General features: G+C 44.6%; 1 protein-coding gene across 4 annotated transcripts in view; it reads right to left on the bottom strand.

Annotated features, from left to right (window-relative positions):
• The window catches only part of ARHGAP26 (Rho GTPase activating protein 26), a 489,482-nt gene that overhangs the window by 335,945 nt on the left and 131,715 nt on the right, over window positions 1-21,822 (bottom strand). For all 4 annotated transcript variants that reach the window (XM_069592302.1, XM_069592300.1, XM_069592301.1 and 1 more), the window contains exons 4-7: window positions 20,473-20,544; window positions 15,085-15,186; window positions 8,173-8,283; window positions 836-940 (exon numbers count right to left, since the gene is read on the bottom strand). In XM_069592302.1, coding sequence (XP_069448403.1) covers window positions 836-940; window positions 8,173-8,283; window positions 15,085-15,186; window positions 20,473-20,544 — 390 coding nt within the window. The remainder of the gene's footprint in view (window positions 1-835; window positions 941-8,172; window positions 8,284-15,084; window positions 15,187-20,472; window positions 20,545-21,822) is intronic.

Here is a 21,822-nt window from a genome sequence, read left to right as displayed (position 1 = left end):
CACCCACACTGCCTCCTGGGAACCTGCTCTGTGTAAATCTCCACTTCAGAGCCTGTCTTCTGAGAAACCCAGCCCAACAGGAGGCCATACTTCGTGAAAGCTCGTTCAAGACCCTGCAACTTCCTGTTCTCAGAGGCACCACAGGGAACAATGAGAGCTTGGGCTTCCAAAAGCATACAGTCCAACCCACTCGGATACACCTGGGTTTATTTTGACACAGGATCACCCAGAGACAAAGTGCAGACTAATGTGATCACATTAGGGAAGAAAGGGGTTTAGTCCCAGTGAGACTGATCAGAGGCCTAAGCCAGATTCTGTGCACCCAAAGGTCCTGCTGCTTACAATCTGGGAAAGGAGATTGGGAGTAAGGCACACTGACTTGGATTTCCTCACCAAGAGTTGAACAAGAGCACATCCTTTGAGCTGGAGGCCAGCATGTGTTCCCCACCCCCTACCTCTGAATACACAGTCTAGTGTTTCAAGTGGCCAGGCAGCTGGACGCACAGAAGGGAGGCCAGGCGGGGTTGGGTGGGGCTGGAACTTCCACTGCCAAAGGAAATCCTGACGTTGGTGCTACAGATTTAAAACATAATCAGCAGCAGCACTTCCGCGAACAGAAATAACGGAGCTTTGAAATAACAGAGGTGAGGGTGAGCTCTGGGACCACCAAGCACCCTGGAGATGACTGCCCTCTGCTGCCCTCTGAACCCAAGCAAGATCCATCCTCCCCATCTGCATTCCCATCCATTTACGCAATCTCTATGCAACCAGACCCATGTTTTGTTTCTTCCTTCCCTTAACAAGGGAAAGGAAGCCCATCCCCTCGCCCACTCACGTTCTGTATGCTGATAGTCAACTGTGTCTTGAAGTCATTGAAGTCCTTGGCCAGTTCATAACCATGGTGATAGAAAGTGAAGAGTCCTTGTAGGAATGCCAGTAGCTGTAAAGGGAAGATCTCACATAAGCAGGTTCAAGAGGTATTATGGAGCTGTATCTGAGTTCCCAGCCCTGCTCTGAACATAATATAATGACAAGGTAATAATAATGACTATCATTTACTGAGCTCTTCTTACATGCCAGGCACTTGGGACTTCATATGTCCCATCTCGCTGAATAGTCCTAACAGTAGGATTCATTTCATAGGTTGTTATCTCCATTTTAACAATAAGGAAGCAGATTCAGAGAGGTTAAGTAACTTGCCCCAAAACACACAGTATATAGCAGCTAGGATTTGAAACCAGGCCTCCTTGGCACCAACACCCAAGCTCATATCCTGTGAGCCTCATCACCTCCTAAGAAAATCACTTCTTTAGAAACCAAAGACGAGGGGTTCCACTCAGTCTCCTCCTATTAAATTCATTACATCAGGTTATCATGCAAAAGGATGTGGTTATACTGATAACCGACAAAGAAGAGAGAAAAGGAAGCTGGTGTGTCCTGAGTCTGCAGCCTAACAGGCAAAGTTATATAAAAAAAAAAAATCATCAAGATTAGACTCCAGTTCAAGTGTGTTTCTGCACTTGCTATAAATTATCCAAAAGTCAACACTCTGGACCCTTTATTAAAATAATCCCATGTTCCCACATTTTCAGTTAAGATGGTTTCCCTAAATTCTCATTTAAAGTGCCTTGGGCTAAAAGGTAAGGGCATTCCTTGTTTAGTCTTGTCTTTAGTGAAGAGTGAAAACATCTGTTCACCATGATTCTCACAACAGGCCTTCATATACTTAAAACCACTAATGTCCCCAGCCTGAGCCCCTGCCAGCCTTCACTTCTCCAAGCTAAACAAACGAGTGTCCTGCCGTCTCTCCTCTCGTAACGCATATGGAACCTCATTGCTGTTACGCTTCCTGGCCCCTTCCCAAGCTTTACATATCCTGCCTCGGTCCCATATCGCAAGCTGAAAGGATTATAATTAAAGCCTGAACAGGGTTTAGAATAACCAGGACCTCAACTTTATCACAGCTCAATTCTACTACATTTGGAGACCAGCCCCAATTTAACATGAACTTCTCGAAGCTGACTCACATCGTTTGAGTTGTTCCCTCAGACCTGCCTCAAACACGTTATATCAAGACTCAGTTGCATCACTTTATACTGTTGTGTTTAATCTTCTAGTCCTTAAATGAACACACCTTTACTTATTAAACACAATCTCACTCTGTTTCACCTAACTCTCCCTTTCTGAGAAGCAGCCTTAACGATGAAAGTAAAGGAGACCTTTACACTTTGCCTGTGGCAGGAATGGTAAACACCAGGGTGTATACTGACCTGTCTTCAGGCAACGCCACATGTCCAGCCCACTTTAAAGAGCTTTACACTGGAAAGTCAGACAAGGCCCAGCTCATAACAACATGGTCCCTTGACTTCCTGTTGCCATTGTCCCTGGAGCATCTGTTCCCTTACATCTTCACAGGAGGTAAGCAACAGGCATTGCTGGCTCCTCTGGCTAGAAACACATCTAGGGGCACCATTTATACATCCCTAACCTAAATTAAGGAACAGGGGGTAAGCCACAGAGAGTCACCAAGGGCTAACAATGAATTCTTTTCCTCAAGATGACCATAGTCTCTGGACGTCCTCTATGTAAAACCCGTTTCTGTGAAGAAGGCCCATACTTTTTCTTCTAAACAGCTCCAGGAATGGAGAAGGAGGGGCTGCTGCGCCAAATCTAGCGCCATATTCACAAGGACAGCTGTCCTTCCTTATGTCTCCCTCCCTGTCATCCTTGAATGCTGCTGCTCCATCAACTTTTCCAGGGCACTGAATCACCCTCTACTGGAGAATAATGCAGAAGATAAGCAACTGATGCTCAGGATATTCCTCCTATTAACTCTGAGTTATCCTTCACTTAAAATCAACAGGGCCTCTCTTACTCAGGGTAATTATCTCAAACAGCTCACTAAGATGTCACCTGCATGTACACACAAGCACTCCAAAGGCAGAGGGCTGCTGATATTTATTTTGGTTTTCACTTCCTTTGGTATCATGCCTGGTTGTCCATTTTTCTACAGGAAATGATGCCTTAAATATTGTTATCTTTGGACCACTTCCCTTCCTTCTCCCCTCACAGCATCTTTCCTCCCCTCCCCGACCTCCCACACACTGTATGCATCTCTGAACCTGTGACCCATGGGAAATGAAAGTCCACTGCTCAGGGGTGGGCAAGGCCCACAGAAAGACTCCAGAGAAGAAAGGATCTGTCCGCTTCAAAGAAATGCTTCTCCTCACACAGAGAGAAGTGCTGCTGTGGCCTCACCTGGTTATTAGGTAAGAGAAGCCGCATGTGCACCCAGGCTCCTCCCTGGACACCAGACACACCACCACAGCACAACAAAGGAAATGCCCAAGAGAGACCTTACCACTCTCCCCTTCCCTTCTGCCCCATCCTTGTTTTCCTCTGAGAATTACTGTAAGAAAAATCTATTTTTATTTCCTAGCTGATTACATAGATTAAAAAAAAAAAAAAAGAACAAAACCCTAACTGCTTTATTAGCAATGGTTGCATTGTTCTGGACTCTGTGATAAATTTGTTCCCATTCATAGAACAGGTTGAATTTTGCCCCTCTATATCCAAAAGATATGAAGTCTGAACCCCCAGATTTCAGAATGTGATTTTCTGTAGAAATAGGATCTGTACAGTGGTAATAAAGTGAAAATGAATCCATTAGGCCCTAATTGAAAATGACTGGTGTTCTGAAAAACCGGGGGTGTGGGAGGGTAGAGTTTGGACATAGTAACAAACACAGAGAGAAGACAGACGTGTGAGGATGAGGAACTGAAGTGACTTGTCTATAAAGCAAGGAATGCCAAACACTTCCAGGAAAGCACCAGAAGCCAGGAAGAGGAAAGGAGGGATTAGTTCTCTAAAGGTTTCAGGCGGAGCAGGGCCCTGCTGACCTGGATCTCAGACGTCTATAGCCTCTGGAACTATGCGTCGGTACACTTCTGCTGCTCTGAGGCACCCAGTTTGTAGTACTTTGTTACAGAAACCATAGCAGAAAAACACAGCTACTTAGAACCATTCATGCACACAGTGAAGAGAAGGGCTGCCGGCAGAGAGATAAAAAGCTGGGCTGGGGAAGCCAAGTAACTCCCTGTAACTCATCCTTAACCTATTAGCACACTGGGCCACGGCAAAGACTGAGATCATCTATGCAGCTGATTTAGCACAGGAGTGCTGGCGGGGCCACTCAGCAAGAGAGACAGATGCAGACCGGTGTATCAGAAGAGACACTGAGCTGATGGGGTCGCGACAGGATGCCACTGACCAAAGAGAAAGAAGGACAACCTGCAATGGGGCAAGAGCTGTGAGAAAGGACAGAAAGGCAGAGCACTGAGAAATACTCAGGAGGCGAAACTCAGAGGCTGCAGAGCCTGACAAATGTGTAGACTGAGTTCTCGGCAGCACAAGGTAACCGCCAATTATGAAAACTCAGGAAACAGACGGAACGAGGCTTCACCTTCGGGAAGCCATTAAGTCATTATCTATGATCCCAATCTCCAGAACATTTAGTATCTCAACAATAAAATTAAGGTTTCCAGGGCACAAAAAAATAGAGGATTTAGATCCCAGAAGGCTGACTTTGCTTCCTTGGCATACTAACATTTTGTTTTTCTAAAGGTAGGTAACATCTTGGTACTTGAAGTTACTTTTCAAGAAACAAATGAACATAGTTGATGTGCATGGAGGTTCCCTGAATGGCTGCAAGATTTCCTTGACTGAAACCAACTCAACACATGAACACTTATACCAGGCACCCCAACAATTTAGTTCAATTGATTTTTTGTCGGTTTCCTTTCCACCTGCAAATAGTCAAATGCTGTTTCAAATAGAAATTAAGAGTCAGACCATTACAGCTCTGCCATTTACTAGGTGTGACCTTGCAGAGAGGTAAATAAACATGCTTCAATTTCTTTATCTGAAAACAAAAACAGGACCTATCCTCAAATAATGATTGAATGACATAATGTGGCAATGCACTTATTAGTTACACAGAACATAACAGAGTTTCAGCTGATATCAAGTGTTACGTTCTGTACAATCTAGGCCAGTAGTTTAAACTTTAATGTGCAGCAGAATCACCTGGAAGGCTTACAAAATGATGACTGGATCCCACTCCCAAATTTCAGGTATGGGGTACAGCTTGAGAAGTTTTATTTCTAGGACTTTGAGAACTACTAATCCAGTCAGTAGCTTTTTTGCTATATGACTCTCTTCTCCCTACTCACAGCTCCAGCCACTCACCTGCTTGTCTACTAGTATGCTCAGAAAGAAGAACTTCTGTGGAAAAGTGAAGGTTACGTATCTATATCCAACCGCTCAGCCAACTCATTTTTTTTTTAATATTTATTTATTTGGCTGTGCTGGGTATTAGTTGTGACATGCGGAATCTTAGTTGAAGTATGTAGGATCTCTAGTTGCGGTATGTGGAATGTAGTTCCCTCAGGATCAAACTCAGGCCCCCTGCATTGGGAGTGCAGTGTCTTGGCCACTGGCCACTTGACCACTGGCCACTCAGCCGATTCTGACACGAGACCAGACATTTTTTCATTAGCTTTCCAGGTGCCTCACTTTATGAACTCAATAACATCTGCAATCCACAATGGTTTTCTACTTTTTAAACCCCTCTGTACATCCTGTCCAACCTGGCACTCACCTGCATGCAACTTTGGCTAGCTCGTTACTATACATATTGCTTCCCCAAGGAGGCTGTGAGCTCCTTGGACAGAGCAGCTGGGTTGTCAGTATTTTCTATGTATTCAGAAAAAAACGCTTTTAGATTTACCAAGACTGTATTAAACAAAGCAGACCCTGTTAACACTGCCACTTGACTCATTCACTCTTTTAAGGAGACCCTGGATGGCCAGGGGTCGTCTGACCCTCTGCCTCATAATTAAAAAAAAAAAAAAAAAAGCTGTTAACTGGGTCCTAATAAGCAACTATATAATAACTGGGTGTTAATTAGGTTAGCACTTTCCTGGTGGCTCATAAAGAATCCACCTGCAATGCAGGATATGCAAATTCAATTCCTGGGTCGGGAAGATCCACTGGAAAAGGGCATCGCAACCCATTCCAGTATTCTTGGCCTGGAGGATCCCATGGACTGAGGAGCCTGGTGGGTTATGGTCCACAGGGTCGCAAAAAGTCAGACACAACTGAAGTGACTGAGCACACACACACCCAATTAGGTTAGCTCTATTCTAAGCATCTTACCTGGATAAACTCAGGTAATCTCCCTAACATCTTTATAAATGGGATTGTTGTACCTATTTTGCAGATGAGAAAACTGAGGCCCACAAAATAGCTTCCCAAGAACAGGCACCTGGAATATGACTGAGCCGAGATTTAAAAGCAGGCAATCTGGTTCTACACCATCATTGACAATGATGCTACACTGCCTCTCAAAAAGCTCAAGACACTGATATATTACACTAGAATGCCAGGAAACAGAAAGGTAAATCCTTACAGATTTCTTTTTAAAAAGAGGAGAAAGGAAGGGAGGAGGAGGAGGAAAGCTCACATAGATGAACAGAGTCATCCAGCTGAGACCAGCCTAGACCAGATGAACCCCACAGATGTGTGAGAAACGTCTACTGTTATATAAGGTTTTATGGTCATTAGTTACCCAACAAAAGCTAACAGATACAGTACCTGATTTACTATATGGAGAAATCAAAATGAACAAGGAAAAACACCTCCAAAAAACGGGGTGGGTCAATTAAAATGCAACTCATCAAAATCAGGCATTTATAAAATAACATCAATTAATCTGTACATAAAGGTTATTAGAATCATACTGCTGTTTTTCTATAGAAATTCCAGCAAAAGCAAGTAAAAATGCCAAAGGCTAATTCTTCATGACAGCATTTGAATTCCTGCCCCAACCATGAGAGATGAGACTGTAATTGAATGGCTGGTTTTAACACCTCTGGGCCCCAAGCAGGGAAATCAACAAGCTTGCTTTCTCTGACAGATGGCTTCCCCATCTCACAGATTCTGCAGAAAGACAAGGATTTTGAGATCTTGGTAGAGATCACTGCTAGAAAGGAAGATATCTCTAAAATTTCCAACATTCAAGTAAGACTGAGGTAATTAACAACTCTGAAGAATTTGCCAGATGACATGGCTGGGAGGAGATCCCAAGAACATAACAGTTTCTGCAAAGTAAAAGACAGAAGCATCAGATTCCAAGACCAGAGTCTTAAAATCACCTGCCAGTCTACACACCTAAAAAGCACCCCCAAAGTCTATAAAATAGAAAGGGGGCACAAAACACTCTTGACCAAAAAGGGAGGTCATTTTCTTTCAGTTTCTTATAATTTTATTATTTACTAAAGAAAATCACTCTTTCTTAAATTTAGGTAATCTTATTTGTAAAGAGATTCAAGGCTTAGGTCTAAATCAGAGACTGCATCTGGCTGAAAAGTTCAAGATCTGCAAGTCTTAAATTGAGGCCCATGTGCTCATTTGGTGTCTCCATGGATTCTGAACACTAGTGCCACAGCAGAGTAAAGCAGTACCACGTCTCCACGAAACCACAACCACACTGGGGTGGCCGAGGCTATGGACAGACTTGTTCCCACACTGCAGCCCTACATGCCCACTGGGATGTTCCACCAAGTCCAAACCCCATCACAGTCTCTTCAGGACAATGCCTCCTGGTTATAACAAGCCTAGAGTGAGACATTGCTTCCTATCCCATCTTTTTAATACATGCCTGGGATAAGAAGGGGCTTTGAACTTAGGGGGCAAAAAGAGAAAGGTTTCCTTGGGTTGTTATCTTTGGGTTATTTGTGGGAGAAAGGAAGCAGGGTCGAGGGTGGGGGCTCAGGAGCAGGCAGAGGAAGAAGAAAAGGTTAAGGGGTCATCACTATAGTTTGCAAGATGAAAACCCCTCCCCTCCCTTACTCTGACTTGGAAATGAATCAGCCCAACCCAACCCAACATAGATGAGGGAACCGTTGCTGAACATTCTACTTGCATGTCTTTGGCTGCACTGGGAAGAATCCAGGGTAGCCAGATGACAGCACTGTTACTAGCAGAAGGCACAGCATCAGGGCTGGTCAGTCTCTTCATTAACAACTTAAAGCATTTCAAAATCTAGGTAACTGGAATGAGTGGTAGGGATGAAAGTCTGGGTACACGGCAAAACCCTGAGCATCTACTTACAGGCTCCACGAACTCAAACATCTTCCTCTCTTGGACTTCCTGCACCTTGAAGACATACTCCAGGGATACTTCATAGAAATGCTGCCGGACCAGGTCCACTTGGCTGTCTGCCTACAAGCAAGATGGGATTTCAAAGAAAAAGCAGGTCACTATCTGAGGAGAGGATTCAGTAAGCAGCTCCCCACCCCTACCCCCACCCCTCACCAAGAAAAGATCTCCAGAGATGGTTTTTAAAAACAAATCCAGTAGCATGAAGCAGAAATCAGAATAATGTTCATGGTTACCTGAGCGCTAAGTCCAGGCACCGTGCCCATAGCTGTACATCATTATTGTAGTCAGTCCTCATAAATTTTAGTTATTTAACCCTCATTATAATCCTAAAAAGAAGATAGCATCCTTACCCCTAACTTACAGGAAGTAAATGAAATCGGCTAACATTAACGAACCTGACAGAGTTGGTACAAGACAGAGCTGGGACTTCTGTCCTGGCTGCTCTTTCTCCAAACCTCTAGACTCTACCACCTTCCCACAGTGGGGCAGACCTATGTTCCATGAAAGACGGAATTTTAAAGAGAAAAAGAAAACGTGCAGGACCATCCTCGTCCGATCCACCCTAATGAACAAAACAATCTGATAGGGGACAGGAGACCTCAGAACAGAACATTTTCACTCATCCCAAACACTTTCTTTGGACAAGGATGAACTACTAGTTTACAGTGTAATTGGGCTTCCCTGGTGGCTCAGCAGTAAAGAATCCACATCCCTATGCAGGAGACCTGGGTTCCATCCTTGGGACAGGAAAAATCCCCTGGAGAAGGAAATGGCAACCTACTCCAGTATTCCTGCCTGGGAAATCCCATGGACAGAGGAGGCTGGCGGGCTACAGGCCACCGGGTCGCAAAACAGTCAGATACACTTACACGAGCAGTTGGATTTGTCCAGTCCCTGCAGTCCTTGATTTCTCGAAGTGCAAATCCAACACACTTACACCAGGGACCCACCTACTTTCCCCAACTCCCCCCAAATCCTGGATGAACAACAGCAAAGCAGAGTAATTACCTTGCTCCCTCAAAGCCTCACCTCCCACTCTTGCAGGTCGTGAGACCTGGAAAGACCCACACCTGGTACAAGTAGGCAGCGATCTGGGATCCAGAACCCAGGGGAGAAAATCACTGTGTGGAGCGGCAAGAAGCTGTGCTGAGAAGTGCCTCAACCACCACTACCAAGCTCTTACACTTTCAACAGTGTGGCGGAAGTCAATTCACTCTTTCCAAACAGATAATTACACTGAAAGCACATTTCAATGACAAAAGAAAAATATGATTTTTTAAAAACAAAAATGGATATCCTGCTAATAGGAAACAAAACACTCTTTTCTTTAGAAATAAAGGTGTCAGGTGTCATTCGATAACATACTTTACAAAGACAAAGCTCCCAAAGGAGTATTTCTTTCAGCGTTCCATTGTCAAAGATTCCTGCAGAGCAAACCTGGGACAGATCTTGCACTTCATTAGGTATTGCTAACATATGGTATTGCTAACCTTGTATCTTAAGGACTTGGCAAAGTGTTCATTCATTCATTGGGCTGCACAGCTTAACGAGGAAAAGAGATAAATAATCGTGTAAATTAAAAAAAAAAATTTACAAACTCTGGAAAAGGACGAGGTGCTATGAAACAATCCAGAAGATCCATTCAAGTCTCCTGGTAGTGACTTCCTCCCAGGGCAACTTCCATATTAATACAGAGAAGGTCCCAGCTCCCTAAGTTTAAGTGCTGCACAAATCAACATAAAGGGCTAAGCCTGTGGGCGTTTCCTAAACCTCCAAGCAGGAGAGCTGATGTCTGAGCACTGACTGAGCTTCATGTGGAGGACAGAGTTGAAAAAGTGCTGCACTAACCCCCTCTCCAGGGTGGTCAGCAAGAGTCTGCACACTTCTGTCTGGGCTCCTGCCAGCTAAGGCCTGTAAGCCCCCGCAGTTCTTGATTTCTCGTAGTGCAAATCCAACACCTTTACACCTAGGGACACATCTACTTCCCCTGACTTCCCCCACAACCCAAATACATCCTCCCTGCTCGGGCTAGCCAAGTGAGACTGCAGCAGAAAAAGGGCGCTTCTGAAAAGCCACAAGCTAGGCCAGGCTGGAGCAGGCAGGAGGAAAGTGCTCTGAGAAGAGAAGAGCGCAGCATCAGTGAGAGCGCCAGGAGAGCGACCGCTTGGGTGGGAATCGCAGTTCCATCATTTTCTAGCCGGTGGGACCTGCTACAGCCATGTATCCTCTCTGGGTCTTTTCCCCGTACCTGGAGACTGGGGCTGGTATGACTTGCCCTTGCTCTGAGCAGAGCTGTTTAGAAGAGAAAATGAGTAAAAGGACGTGAACTATTTGAAAACCAGGATGCGTTCCATGTACACTGAGTGTTACCACCAGGGAAGTGGAAGCAGATGGGCTCCAAGCCCTGCTCCTACCCTAAACCAGCCACATCTTCTTGGGCAATGACAGTCCTCTCCTCACTGGCCTCTCTGCTTTCTTTCTCTGCCCCCACAGTCCGATCTCTATCCAGCAGCCGGAACACTTTTCCTAAAGTCTCCATCAGACACTTTCACAGCTCCTTCAGTGCCTCCCCTGGCCCCTACTATGGTCTGAAGGCCCTGAGGGGCCAGCCCACAGCTCTCTCTCTCCCTCAACCCCTCCCTCTCCTGTTCCAACCGGGGCTTCTAGCCACCCTCCAACTCTCCAAACTCTTTCTTTCCATGCAACCTCTGCACTTGTTCCATCTGCCTGAAAAAACCCCTCTCCCTAGACAGAAGTTCGATTTTTTTGAACTTTAATGCATACGGAGAAATACCTTTGCTACATAACTCAATAAACGTACGTATATGATTAGACACAACACACTTCCGTCTTTCTCACTCTATCCCAGCCTACTCTACTCTATTTCATGATCCAGTAACTCAGATCTTATGACACACACACAATTTAAAGAACACTGTTCTAGCTTTTAACCCATGTTGCTCCTTTTTTTCCCCGGTCTCAATTCAAATGTCCCCTCTTTAGAGAAGCCTGCATTGACATTATTTTAGGAAGGTTACCCCGAGGAGTCTATATCCTATCTCCCAATTTATTTCCTTATCACTACATGAAATTCTTATTTATTCTTCTCTTTTTTCATGTACTGCCTAGTAGAATATAAAGTCAATGAGAGTAAGGACCTTGTTCCACTTTTCCATTTCAGATCCCAGAAAGGGGCCTGGCCCATAGCAAACATTCTGATGCTTGAGGAACAAAAGAATTGATCTCTATGTGAACACCAGTGATCCAGCACTGAGAAGAAAAGTAAAACAGAATGCATTTCCAATGGAAAAGGAAAAAAAAAAAAAAAAGAAATCCCAAGTGGAATGGTATGTTTCTCCTGCCAGTGACCCTCTTATCTGGGCCACTGAATTCACCCACATCCTTAGCCGCTGCTACAATGGAATCAGAAGCCGGATTCCAACCCCTGAGCAGGCAGCTCTTCTGTTACTCAAGAAGCCGTCAATCTACCAGCTTGTCTAAGACCCACCAACCACTCTCTGCTTCCTGGAAGAGACACATTCTCCTAGATTGTAAGTTCTTACCATTCATTTCACTCCCCACAACACACTTAACTCCTGAACAGACTTTTCACAGAAGCATCCAATGAATAATTTGTCCAAGGAATGATTTCTTAGAAGCCAACTTCTGAGCCACTGAAGACACTGACATTTTAAAGCCATCCACTAGATGGCAGCATCGCTTCACATCACTACCCTGTTATTTCAGCCACCAGAGACAGGGGATGGGCTAGAATTTACAAGTATTCAGGTCAGACCTACAAGCAAGGAACAATTCTGGATCATCAAAGAAAATAGATTTCATTATATGTGTAGTAGGAGATTAATAAGATTGTTAAAAGTTTATTTTTTAATAAATGGGAGGGAAATCATCACTAAATATCTGGAAGACATTGAGCAAATCACTTGACCTCTGCAAGGACCTCAGTTCCTGCAAATGGAATTCTAAGAGGTTTAACCAGAGGATCACCAAGGTCCCTCCTGCTCCCTGCTTCCATTAGCTTGACACTCACATTAAATAACAATGGCTGGCAGGCAGCCCAGCAACATCCTTCCCTTCCAAGATGGAGAGATAAGAGCTTACTGGGTTAAGGGAAAGGTCTCCAGAGTCAGGAGCCAGGGTTCAAATACTTGCTCACTAGCAATGGGCAGGCTATTTAACATCTTGGAGCATCAGCTGCCTCCTGTGTAAGAGAGAGGGAATCCATCTGTACCTCATAGGGTGGTTGTGAGAAGTTGAGCAGATTCCATGTGAAGTGCTGGTACATAAATATGTATTCAGTAAACACCCACCACTATTATTCTTGCTGTTGCTACTAAAAATATTATCATTATTATTCATTATTATATCATTATTACTTCATTATTATTATGAGATTTTTATTCAATTTAACTCAGCTAAGGTATACAAAGCAGTGCTTGAGAAGAGACCAGGACTTTCAACAAAGACCCACAGCCCAATCCTTGCCTTCCAAGTACTTAGGAAGTTTGAATGGGTAAAAGATAAGGACTGTAACCACAACAACAAAAAGACAAACCATAATGCAAAAATATCCACTAAGATAAACACTGGCAAAGGCAGAACTGCAGATAGAATGCTTGCCCTCCTCCCCACTACGTTAGTGACTAATCCCTAGTGTGACAGCATTTGGGGTGGAGCCTGTAGGAAGTAATTATGAGCTTAGAGTCTTGAGCATAGAATCCTTTTTTTAAAGTCTTCATTAAATTTGTTACAATGTTGCTTCTGTTTTATTTTTTGTTTTTTAGGCCAGGAGGCATGTGGGATCTTGGCTCCCCAACCAGGGATCAAACCCACACCTCCTGCACTGGAAGGTGAAGTCTTAACTACTGGACCACCAGGGAAGTCCCTTGTAGAGTTTCTACTCAAGTTGCCAAGGAGACTCACTCACTCTACCCCTTTTGCCTTCTGAGGACACAGTCAGAAGACAGCCATCTGTGAACCAGCAAGCAGGCCTCACCAGACACCAAATCTGCCACCACCTGGATCCTGGACTTCCCAATATCCAGAACTGAGAAACAAGTTTCAGTTGTTTATAAGCGACCCAGTCTATGGTATTCCATCACAGCAGCCGGAACATAAGGCACCAGGAAGAATGCCATCCAATGCTAACAGGGGAGGGGCAGGAACAGGCCAGTTATGGGGATAATAGTTTACATTTGTGTAGCAGCTGTGATTTACCATCTCATACATGAAGTAGACAGGACAGGTGATTTATGAGTATTTTACGAAGGATCTAGAGCTCAGAGAGACCAAGTACTTTCCCAGGTCACACAGTCAACCAAGTGGTAGAGCAAGCCTTGAAAGAAGGTATCTCTGTCAGTCCAGCGTTCTGGTCCCCATACTGCTATCTCAGTTCAGTTCAGTCGCTCGGTCATGTCCGACTCTTTGCGACCCCATGGACTGCAGCACACCAGGCTTCCCTTTTCCTCACCAACTCCCAGAGCTTACTCAAACTCAGGTCCATCGAGTCAGTGATGCCATCCAACCATCTCATCCTCTGTCATCCCCTTCTCCTCCTGCCTTCAATCTTTCCCAGCATCAGGGTCTTTTCCAATGAGTCAGTTCTTTGCCATCAGGTGGCTGAAGTATTGGAGCTTCAGCTATCTCAGGAGGAGATGCTATTGGCATGGCCCTAAAGGAAAATGCGGGACTTGTCCCAGACCAACTCATCAGGATCCAAGCGTGGAGAGAACAGACTGGGAGGAGAAGCTGTCTCACTCTGGGGATGTCATACATGTGCACCTCCCAATACCAGTAGGTGCTAGAACAACTATTTACTCACTCATTCAAACACTCACTTCAAAGCAAAGAGTTCTAAGCACACTACTTCCTAACTGGGATATGAAACAAATCCCAGTGGGGAGGGGAGTGGCCTCTACCATCTCCTGACTAATCCTGATCTTTCAGCCTTTAACTCCATCACCTTCATGTGAACAGAAGTACTGGCATGGAATTTGCTCTAAAAGAAAGGAAACTGAAGAATGCAGGCTCACTCAGGAGCCACAGGGTCTCTTTTAGCACACACCTGAGACAGTTCAAGCAAATTTTTAAGCGTTAAGAGGATATTCATGTAGCCAAGCATGGAGTTACACTAGCAAACTGCCCTGTCTCTCCAAAACATATACCCCATCACACTGAAAATCTCCATGAACTAAATAAAAATGGTCACAGCTCCAAGTTCACAAAGCCAACTTTTCTTTCCAAGTTAACCACTCTTTAAAAAGACTTTATGCAAAAACAAACAAACAAACAGGGGCAGATCAAAGAATTTACTTTTTTGAAACAAGGTAACCTCTGCACAAAATATATGAGACAATAAAATACTGCTTAAAAGAAAAAAAAAATAATGTCAAGTAGCGGTTGGATTTTTTTTTTTTTTCCATTTCACATTAAGGAAGGATGACCAAAGGGTTTCAGATACTAACATTTCAAATCAGTGATGTAAGGAGAAAGTCAAAAGGCAAGGTAAGGGCATACAGAATCAAAAGTCAAGGGTGAGAGAAACAGGAAAACAGATCTCAGTTTGAAAGGAGGAAGCACAGTCTAGTGATTAGGGTGATTTTAACCAGCTGCATGTTCCTTGCCATGGACAGGGTGGACAGCACACAGTGTGAGCTGCAGTTTGAGAAGGGACAAAGGCCACGTGGGCAGCAAGCATGGAAGGAGGGATGAGAATGAAGCTCCTGGCTTCTGAGGTCCCTGCAAACCCTAGGATGTTCCAGCAAAGAGTAACCAGCACATATCCACAGTACCATGGAAACATTAAAACACTTTATTCAGGACACTAGTAAAGTCTCTTACCTCCTGAAGCTGAGACTCTTTCTTCTTGGAAGACAAATTCAAGTGTTTTTCTAAAATGCCACAATACTTCTCTGTCTCCTTGTCATACTTCTTTTTGGCCTCCTGGCAAAAAAAAAGAGGATAAGAGAAAGAAAAAAGAAAAATAAGATGTTCCAGGAATGAAAGCAACCCAGGGTCAGACTCTTCCTGTTGATCTTCACGGGTTAATCATTCCCTTAGACTCAGAAATGTGGCAGACCACCCAGCTCCTACTCTTCCAATAATGCCCATGAAACCAAACAACCACACATCAATATCCTGACCGCTCTGAGGGTCTACCATAGAGGAGCCACTGCAATACCAGAAACGAGGTAGACACCAGTATTTCATAGTGGCAGAGTCAGGACTCCACCTTCTAAAAACTTCAGTTGTAAGATAGAAATTTCTAGTTTATAACTCACAAGGATGTTCAAAGCCAAAGGAAGAAGGAAAGTTATCTGTAAAGCTAATCCCCAAACAGGAAGGTCTACATACACCTTAAAGGGGACAAGTCTGAACTAATGGTAGATCAAGCTTTAACCATGTTCAAAAAGCACTGTTTAATTTGGAGACCTAAACATCCTTGATGCAATAATATCACATATGGATCTTCAAGATAAGGAATCAAGGTAAGGAACAAAGAAGATGTTATCTTCCCAGATGTGTTCACTGCAGCAGCATTTATAATAACCAAAAAAAAAAAAAAAAAAGCAAGAGTAACATTGCTGCCTAAGAATAGAATTTGGGATAATTAAAATATGAGGTACTCAATACACATAACTTGGAAGGCTAGCTATCATATGGAAGGATGCTCACAACGTAATGAAAAGTAGTGACAGCATGATACAAACTTGTTGCATCCTACAAAGGATGTGTCTACCTGCAGACAAACATTAGGTGGGAAGGCACTTCAGTGAAAATACCTGAGATAGCAAATGGGATAATGAGTGATGTTTTCCTCCATTAGGGAGATGTCTATTATCCTATATGATTGCTTTCAAAATAAAAAATATATGTATGTAAACACTGTATTGCAAGTAATAATCCCTGCTCTCCCAAAGTCACTGAGTTTCTATTCCTTATTTTACAGATAAGAAAACTTAGATGCAGGAGGTTAACTTCTGTAAAAAGTTCCAGAGAGTGACAAGAGCTGGAGTCTGAGCCCAAGACAAGCTGCTTCTAAGCCCACACCTGGACATACTGTCGTAGGTGGTTTCTCTTCCCTCCACATTTCAGTGGGGATGGCAGGCAAGGGGGCTGGAGGAAGGTCCACCATGGCCTGATAAACAGGATCAAATGCACTAACTGGGTGCATCACTCCTGCTTTTGACTTTTGGGGATTCCACCGGAGATATTTTTCTGCAACTCCAAGGCTTATAAGAGGAGAAAAAAATGTTGTGGCCAGATAAGGAAGCTGAGACCCCTCTTCATTTAATAATGATGTAATGAGCAAACACTCTATGTAAGGATCCTTCAGGCACTGGAAATATAAGGCAGAAAAGGCCCCACCCTCATGGTGGGGGTGTTCAAGCAGAAGGAGAAACACAATTAACCAGGAAACAAACAGCACGATTTCAGACTGCCACAGGTCCATGAAGGGAACAGGGTGCAGCCCCAAAGATTCTTGCAGACAAATGTTCTGGAGAGGCCTCCCTGGGGAGGGGAAGTGTGATCAAAGCGCTGCTCACCTAGTGAGTGGGAGGGGACTGATACATGCAGCTGGCAGAACACCCAGAGCCTAAGCGTCACGGAGACACCAAGAGACCATCACCTGAAGTGCCGACAAGCACCCGTGGCATCAGAACATCATTCATCGGGTCAACGCCAAGACTCTAAGCCTCACAAAATGGGCAGAATCATCATTTATCCATTTGAGCTGGCATGAGTCCATTTCTACAAATCTGAATTTTGTTTGAAAGTCTTACATACATGAAAAAACATGTAAAAGCAAGTGGAGACAAAGCCAGAGGACACATTAATCCTTCAAATAGGAAAGGTATAGGCAAGACACTTGACTCAATGCTTTTCCTTCACAGAAATCTAGTGGCTTGGAGCTGCGGTTCCAACTCTGCTTAATACTCTTACAGCCCTTTCACCAGCCTTGTCGGCAACCCCCAAAGACAACCCTGTGCCAGCACAGTCCAGCTGACCAGAGGTGAGAAGAGGCCTGGGAACATGAGTCATTGACATTCTGTGACTTTCTGGCAACTTGAGCCTCCACATTCCATGCTCAAGAGGACAGCCAGAGCTTAAGGGAACAGGAAGCGGTTCCTGTCCTGAGAAAACAGAAACAAGCTCTCTGGGGGCATAACTCCACTAAGACTGAGATAATGTTCTTTAGACAGGAAGGTAGTAAGACTCAGCCAACTCAGGTACCAAGACAGTATTCACTGACTTCCAGAGGGTACACAGTAGTTGGCAAAATGGATCCAAGACAGAGTTAGGATCCTGGTAATGATTCCCAACTCCGTACAAACCTCTGTCCCTCCAGGACTCAATTTCCTGATCTATAAATTCAGGATGACTAAATCAGATAATGCCTCCAGTTTTCCCTTTCAGCTCAGAGACTAACATAAAAAGCATTAAGAACACCCACCCCATGGTAGGACTGTCAGGACTAAATGAGATTAGCCGTATCCAGTGCTTGGCAGAGCACCTGGCACATGGAAAGAGCTTGATAGAATTCCATGCTGACGGTGGTGGCGGCAGCCGGGGTGGCGGCAGTGACGATGAGGTCCAGCATCTAAACCTATCTCCTTCTATCAAAACACCACTTGATTTCCATGTCCCACATCCCAGGAAGGAAACCCTTCACAGCACCCACCGCCATGTGCGAGATCATATGCTTATTTATACCATTCTGTACAGGGCCTTCCTCCCTGCATGCCACGAGCAAGGCAACTACATCTGCATTTATTCTCCACCAAACAGCAATGTGGAGCACAGTGCCAGGCACGCAGCAGGCTTCCATCGTATCTTGTGAATGAACTGCGTGTATGGAACAGAACAGCTAATACCAAATGACCTTATGACAGCATTCTGAGCACTGTATAGGGGTTCGCTGATTTCTTCCTCATAATAACTCTGTAAGGTGAGCACTACCATGATCCCCATTTCTCAGTTTAGGAAAAAGAAGGTCAGTAATCGCCCCATGTTTATATGTGAATAGCACAAATGGGATTTGGACTCGAGCAGCCCCACTCTGAACCACCCTCTCTGACGTCTACTGTAGTTTCACTGGAGAACCCAGCTTTGGCTGTAAGAAAAATCAATTCCCCCAAACTCAGGTATCTAAAATCCATAGGATCTTCCCTACCTCCAAAGCACCATATTAGCACAAGAATGCTCCTCATTCATAGCCTTCACTCCCTGCCACCGCCCCCAGCACTCTAACTTTCGCTTCTTGAGTAGCAACAGGTTGTTATAGCAACCGAACTGGCACCAGAGTGGGGAGGAGGATGGGTAATTTTAGCATCACACGGGCAGAGTTTGGAAACTTCCACTTGGCCGTTACAGGGAACTTGCTGGCTCTGAGGTATTCCTGAATTTGCTCCCTCAGTGGCCTAGTAGAGGGATTGTTGTTTCTTTGTGTTCTTGTAAATGTACATAATTCTGTGATATACATGAACAGTGTGGGGGTGGGGATGAGAACAGGTATATTGAAAAAAGAGAAAAAACAAAGGGGGAGGTATGGGAAATCATCCCCAGTGCCATCACCTTGCTCTTTGACGAGAATGAGAGAGGAGAATGCGTGTGAGGAAAGGCATGTTTTGGCGAGTGGCTCTTTTCTATACGTTTTTTAATGCTTGCGTTTCTCACCATCTATCACTCTCTGAAAAGTACCTGCTCCTGTCATGACCATCACTGACAGCAGCCCAAAAGGAGAGCGCTCAGACCTCCCCTCCTTCTCCATGGTAACCATGGTAATCCCCAAAGCTGGACCGAGGGAAGAGGCTGGAGTGAGAGGCGTCTGCGCCTGGGAGCTGGAGAAGTGACTGCTGGAAAGATGACTCAATGCATGGGTCTGCTCTGCCTCTGCCTCAAAGCTCTTTAGGATCCTCCAGAGCCACTTCCATATGGGTAGGACTGGGAGGCACAGACCCCAGGGCCACAAAAGAGAAGGTGCTCATGGGGTCTGCATCAGTGAGAACTCAGGGAGGGGCACTCAGCATTATCCTATCTGTCCCTCAGCCTGTTCAAAGGCCTGGACAAAATCTTAGCAGAATAAGACTTCCTTTAAATTATACATTCCTTAATGTATGGTGATACAATACCAATGAGCTCCAATTTCTTCATAAATGAAAACTGTAAAACTGGATGAAAAGTGCTGGAAAACTGGAAGAAAAATCTCGGCTGCGGTCCCTCCTTCAAACTAGGGTCGTCCATCCCTCTGAATAACGGTGACTGACTAGAACGTCTCTTTCACGCCCTAATCATATTCATTTTCAGAAAGCAGATGCACTTAGTTGGGGGTGGGAGAGACCACCCTAGTTACACTTCGATTCTGTGTTTTCCTACCTACAAGCAGGCACCTCTCAAGGCCATTTCACAACAGTAAAATCCACACCGTCTCAACAAGAGGGTGACATTGCCCAAGATCCCCTGCAGGTGGTGCAAGGGGCTGCAAGGCAAAAGACAGTTCAGTTTAAAAAAAAAAAAAAAAAAAAAAACAGGAAGAAAACCTTGAAAATTCTTTTGCTTTCATTGATTCCAATGAAAACATCTTGCCTATAGGTGGGCTCTAACACTCTACTGAAGGTCAACCTGGCTGGGGCTGTCTAGTGATTTAGCACAGGGCGGGAAACCCGGGAGAATCCACCTTTAAAAAAATGAGTAACAGGTTAGAATCAGCCAAGTTTCAGCAACAATCTTTCCAGGTCAGTGGTAACAAATGCTGACCTCTGGGTTGAACCAGTCCTGCTTTTTGACTCCATGCAATATATATTTTTAAATTATGTGCCACCAATTTTTTAAAGCCAGGAAATTTCACATAAAACTCTGACTTTTCAGTTTCTCTTGAAAAAATGTAAAGATCTAACAACAAAGGGCTCAATTTCACGCACAGCGAAGGTGAGCTAAGAAGAGGGTCCTCACATCTACAAGGGCCTATTTGCAACCCCTGTCCTAGGCCTCAGTCCTGACCTCGGCAAACAATACAATTCCATGGTGTCCAAACACACAGGTTAACTATTCACGCAAAGGAGGCACAGTTTCCACCTCTGGATGATTTATGAACTAGCACAACACAATCAGATACCAAAACACTACACGACTCATCTGGGGTTGACCTCTCAGTCTTATTCGGACACTAGGTGTTGTATTTCCCAGACCTCCTGTCCTGAAATCCAAGAAGGCTTGCAAAATTCTCACCTTGGCAGCCCCAATCTGCTCCTTTCGAAACTTCTCCAAGGGAGTGATGAGCACTTCACTGGCGTTCTCAATCTGGAGGGGAAAAGCAGAGGGGTGGGGGAGGGGGGACACAGAAACAGGATTGGTAAAGAAGCAGGGCAGTTCCGGCACAGAAAACTCCCCCAGGCCTCAGTATAAAATCTGAGTTAGCGTGGTGCCTGTGTCACCTCTTCGTAACACTTGAACCAACAGCACGCCAAATCAAACTTTAGTCATCGGTTCAAAATACGGTATTCTTCCTATGCATGAGTAAGACAGATTCTTTAAAAATAAAAATGAGAACCTTTAAAAACGTAAGCAACCACACTGAAGGCAAGCGGAACTGGTGACAGAGTAGGGTCTAAATTTCAAGCTTCAGCTGACATCTTCTTGTAAATGCTCATTCAGCCAAGTTATATTTAAGTAGATATATATTCAAACTTAAATCTAAGTTAACCCTCCCTGCAAAAAAAAAAAAAAAACCACCTTTGGTGACATAAAAACCATCCAAGACTGATTCTATGTAGCCCTCCCTACCAGCTCTGGACTGGGATCAAGACATGTGGGCCTCCCGGCTGCCTTTCAGCTTCATCTCACTGTACTCACCCCTCAGGCCCCGCCCTCCAACCACACTGTCACCTGAAAGTGCAAGTCGCTCAGTCATGTCCGATTCTTTGCGACACCACGGACTGTACTGTCCATGGACTTCTCCAGGCCAGAACACTGGAGTGCGTAGCCTTTCCCTTCTCCAGGAGATCGTCCCAACCCAGGGACTGAACCCAGGTCTCCCACATTGCAGGCAGATTTGTTACCAGCTGAGCCACAAGGGAAGCCCAAGAATACTGGAGTGGGTAGACTATCCCTTCTCCAGTGGGTCTTCCCGACCCAGGAATAGAACTGGGATCTCCTGCACTACAGGCGGATTGTTTACCAACTGAGCTATCAGGGAAGCCTTACCGTCACCTGAAAGCACTTCAAATGGACCAAACCTTCCCCACTTCCAAAACTCTGCATTTGGTTGTTCTTTTAGATGTTCTGTTTCCAAATTCTTGTGCGGACAACTCATTACTTCCTGCAATTCAGTTTTCAGCTTAAATATCACCTCTTTAGGGAGGTTTTCTCTACTGCCAAAGTAATCCAAAGAAACTTCCCACCACCTCACCAAGCATTTTCTTCAGAAGATGTAGACTAGCTGAAGCTCTCTGTTTCACCATTACAATATACGTACATACACGCCACTGTCTTATAAATGCTCACTTGTCCACCATCATCCCCAAAACACAGAAGAGTGCTGAAACAAAGGAACACTCAAACGTTTTCAACAATTAAATA

Source organism: Ovis canadensis, chromosome 5 (genome assembly GCF_042477335.2).
Source record: "Ovis canadensis isolate MfBH-ARS-UI-01 breed Bighorn chromosome 5, ARS-UI_OviCan_v2, whole genome shotgun sequence".
NCBI lineage: Eukaryota > Metazoa > Chordata > Mammalia > Artiodactyla > Bovidae > Ovis > Ovis canadensis.
The sequence above is the reverse complement of the archived record's forward strand: the minus strand, read 5'-3'. Positions and strand labels throughout refer to the sequence as shown.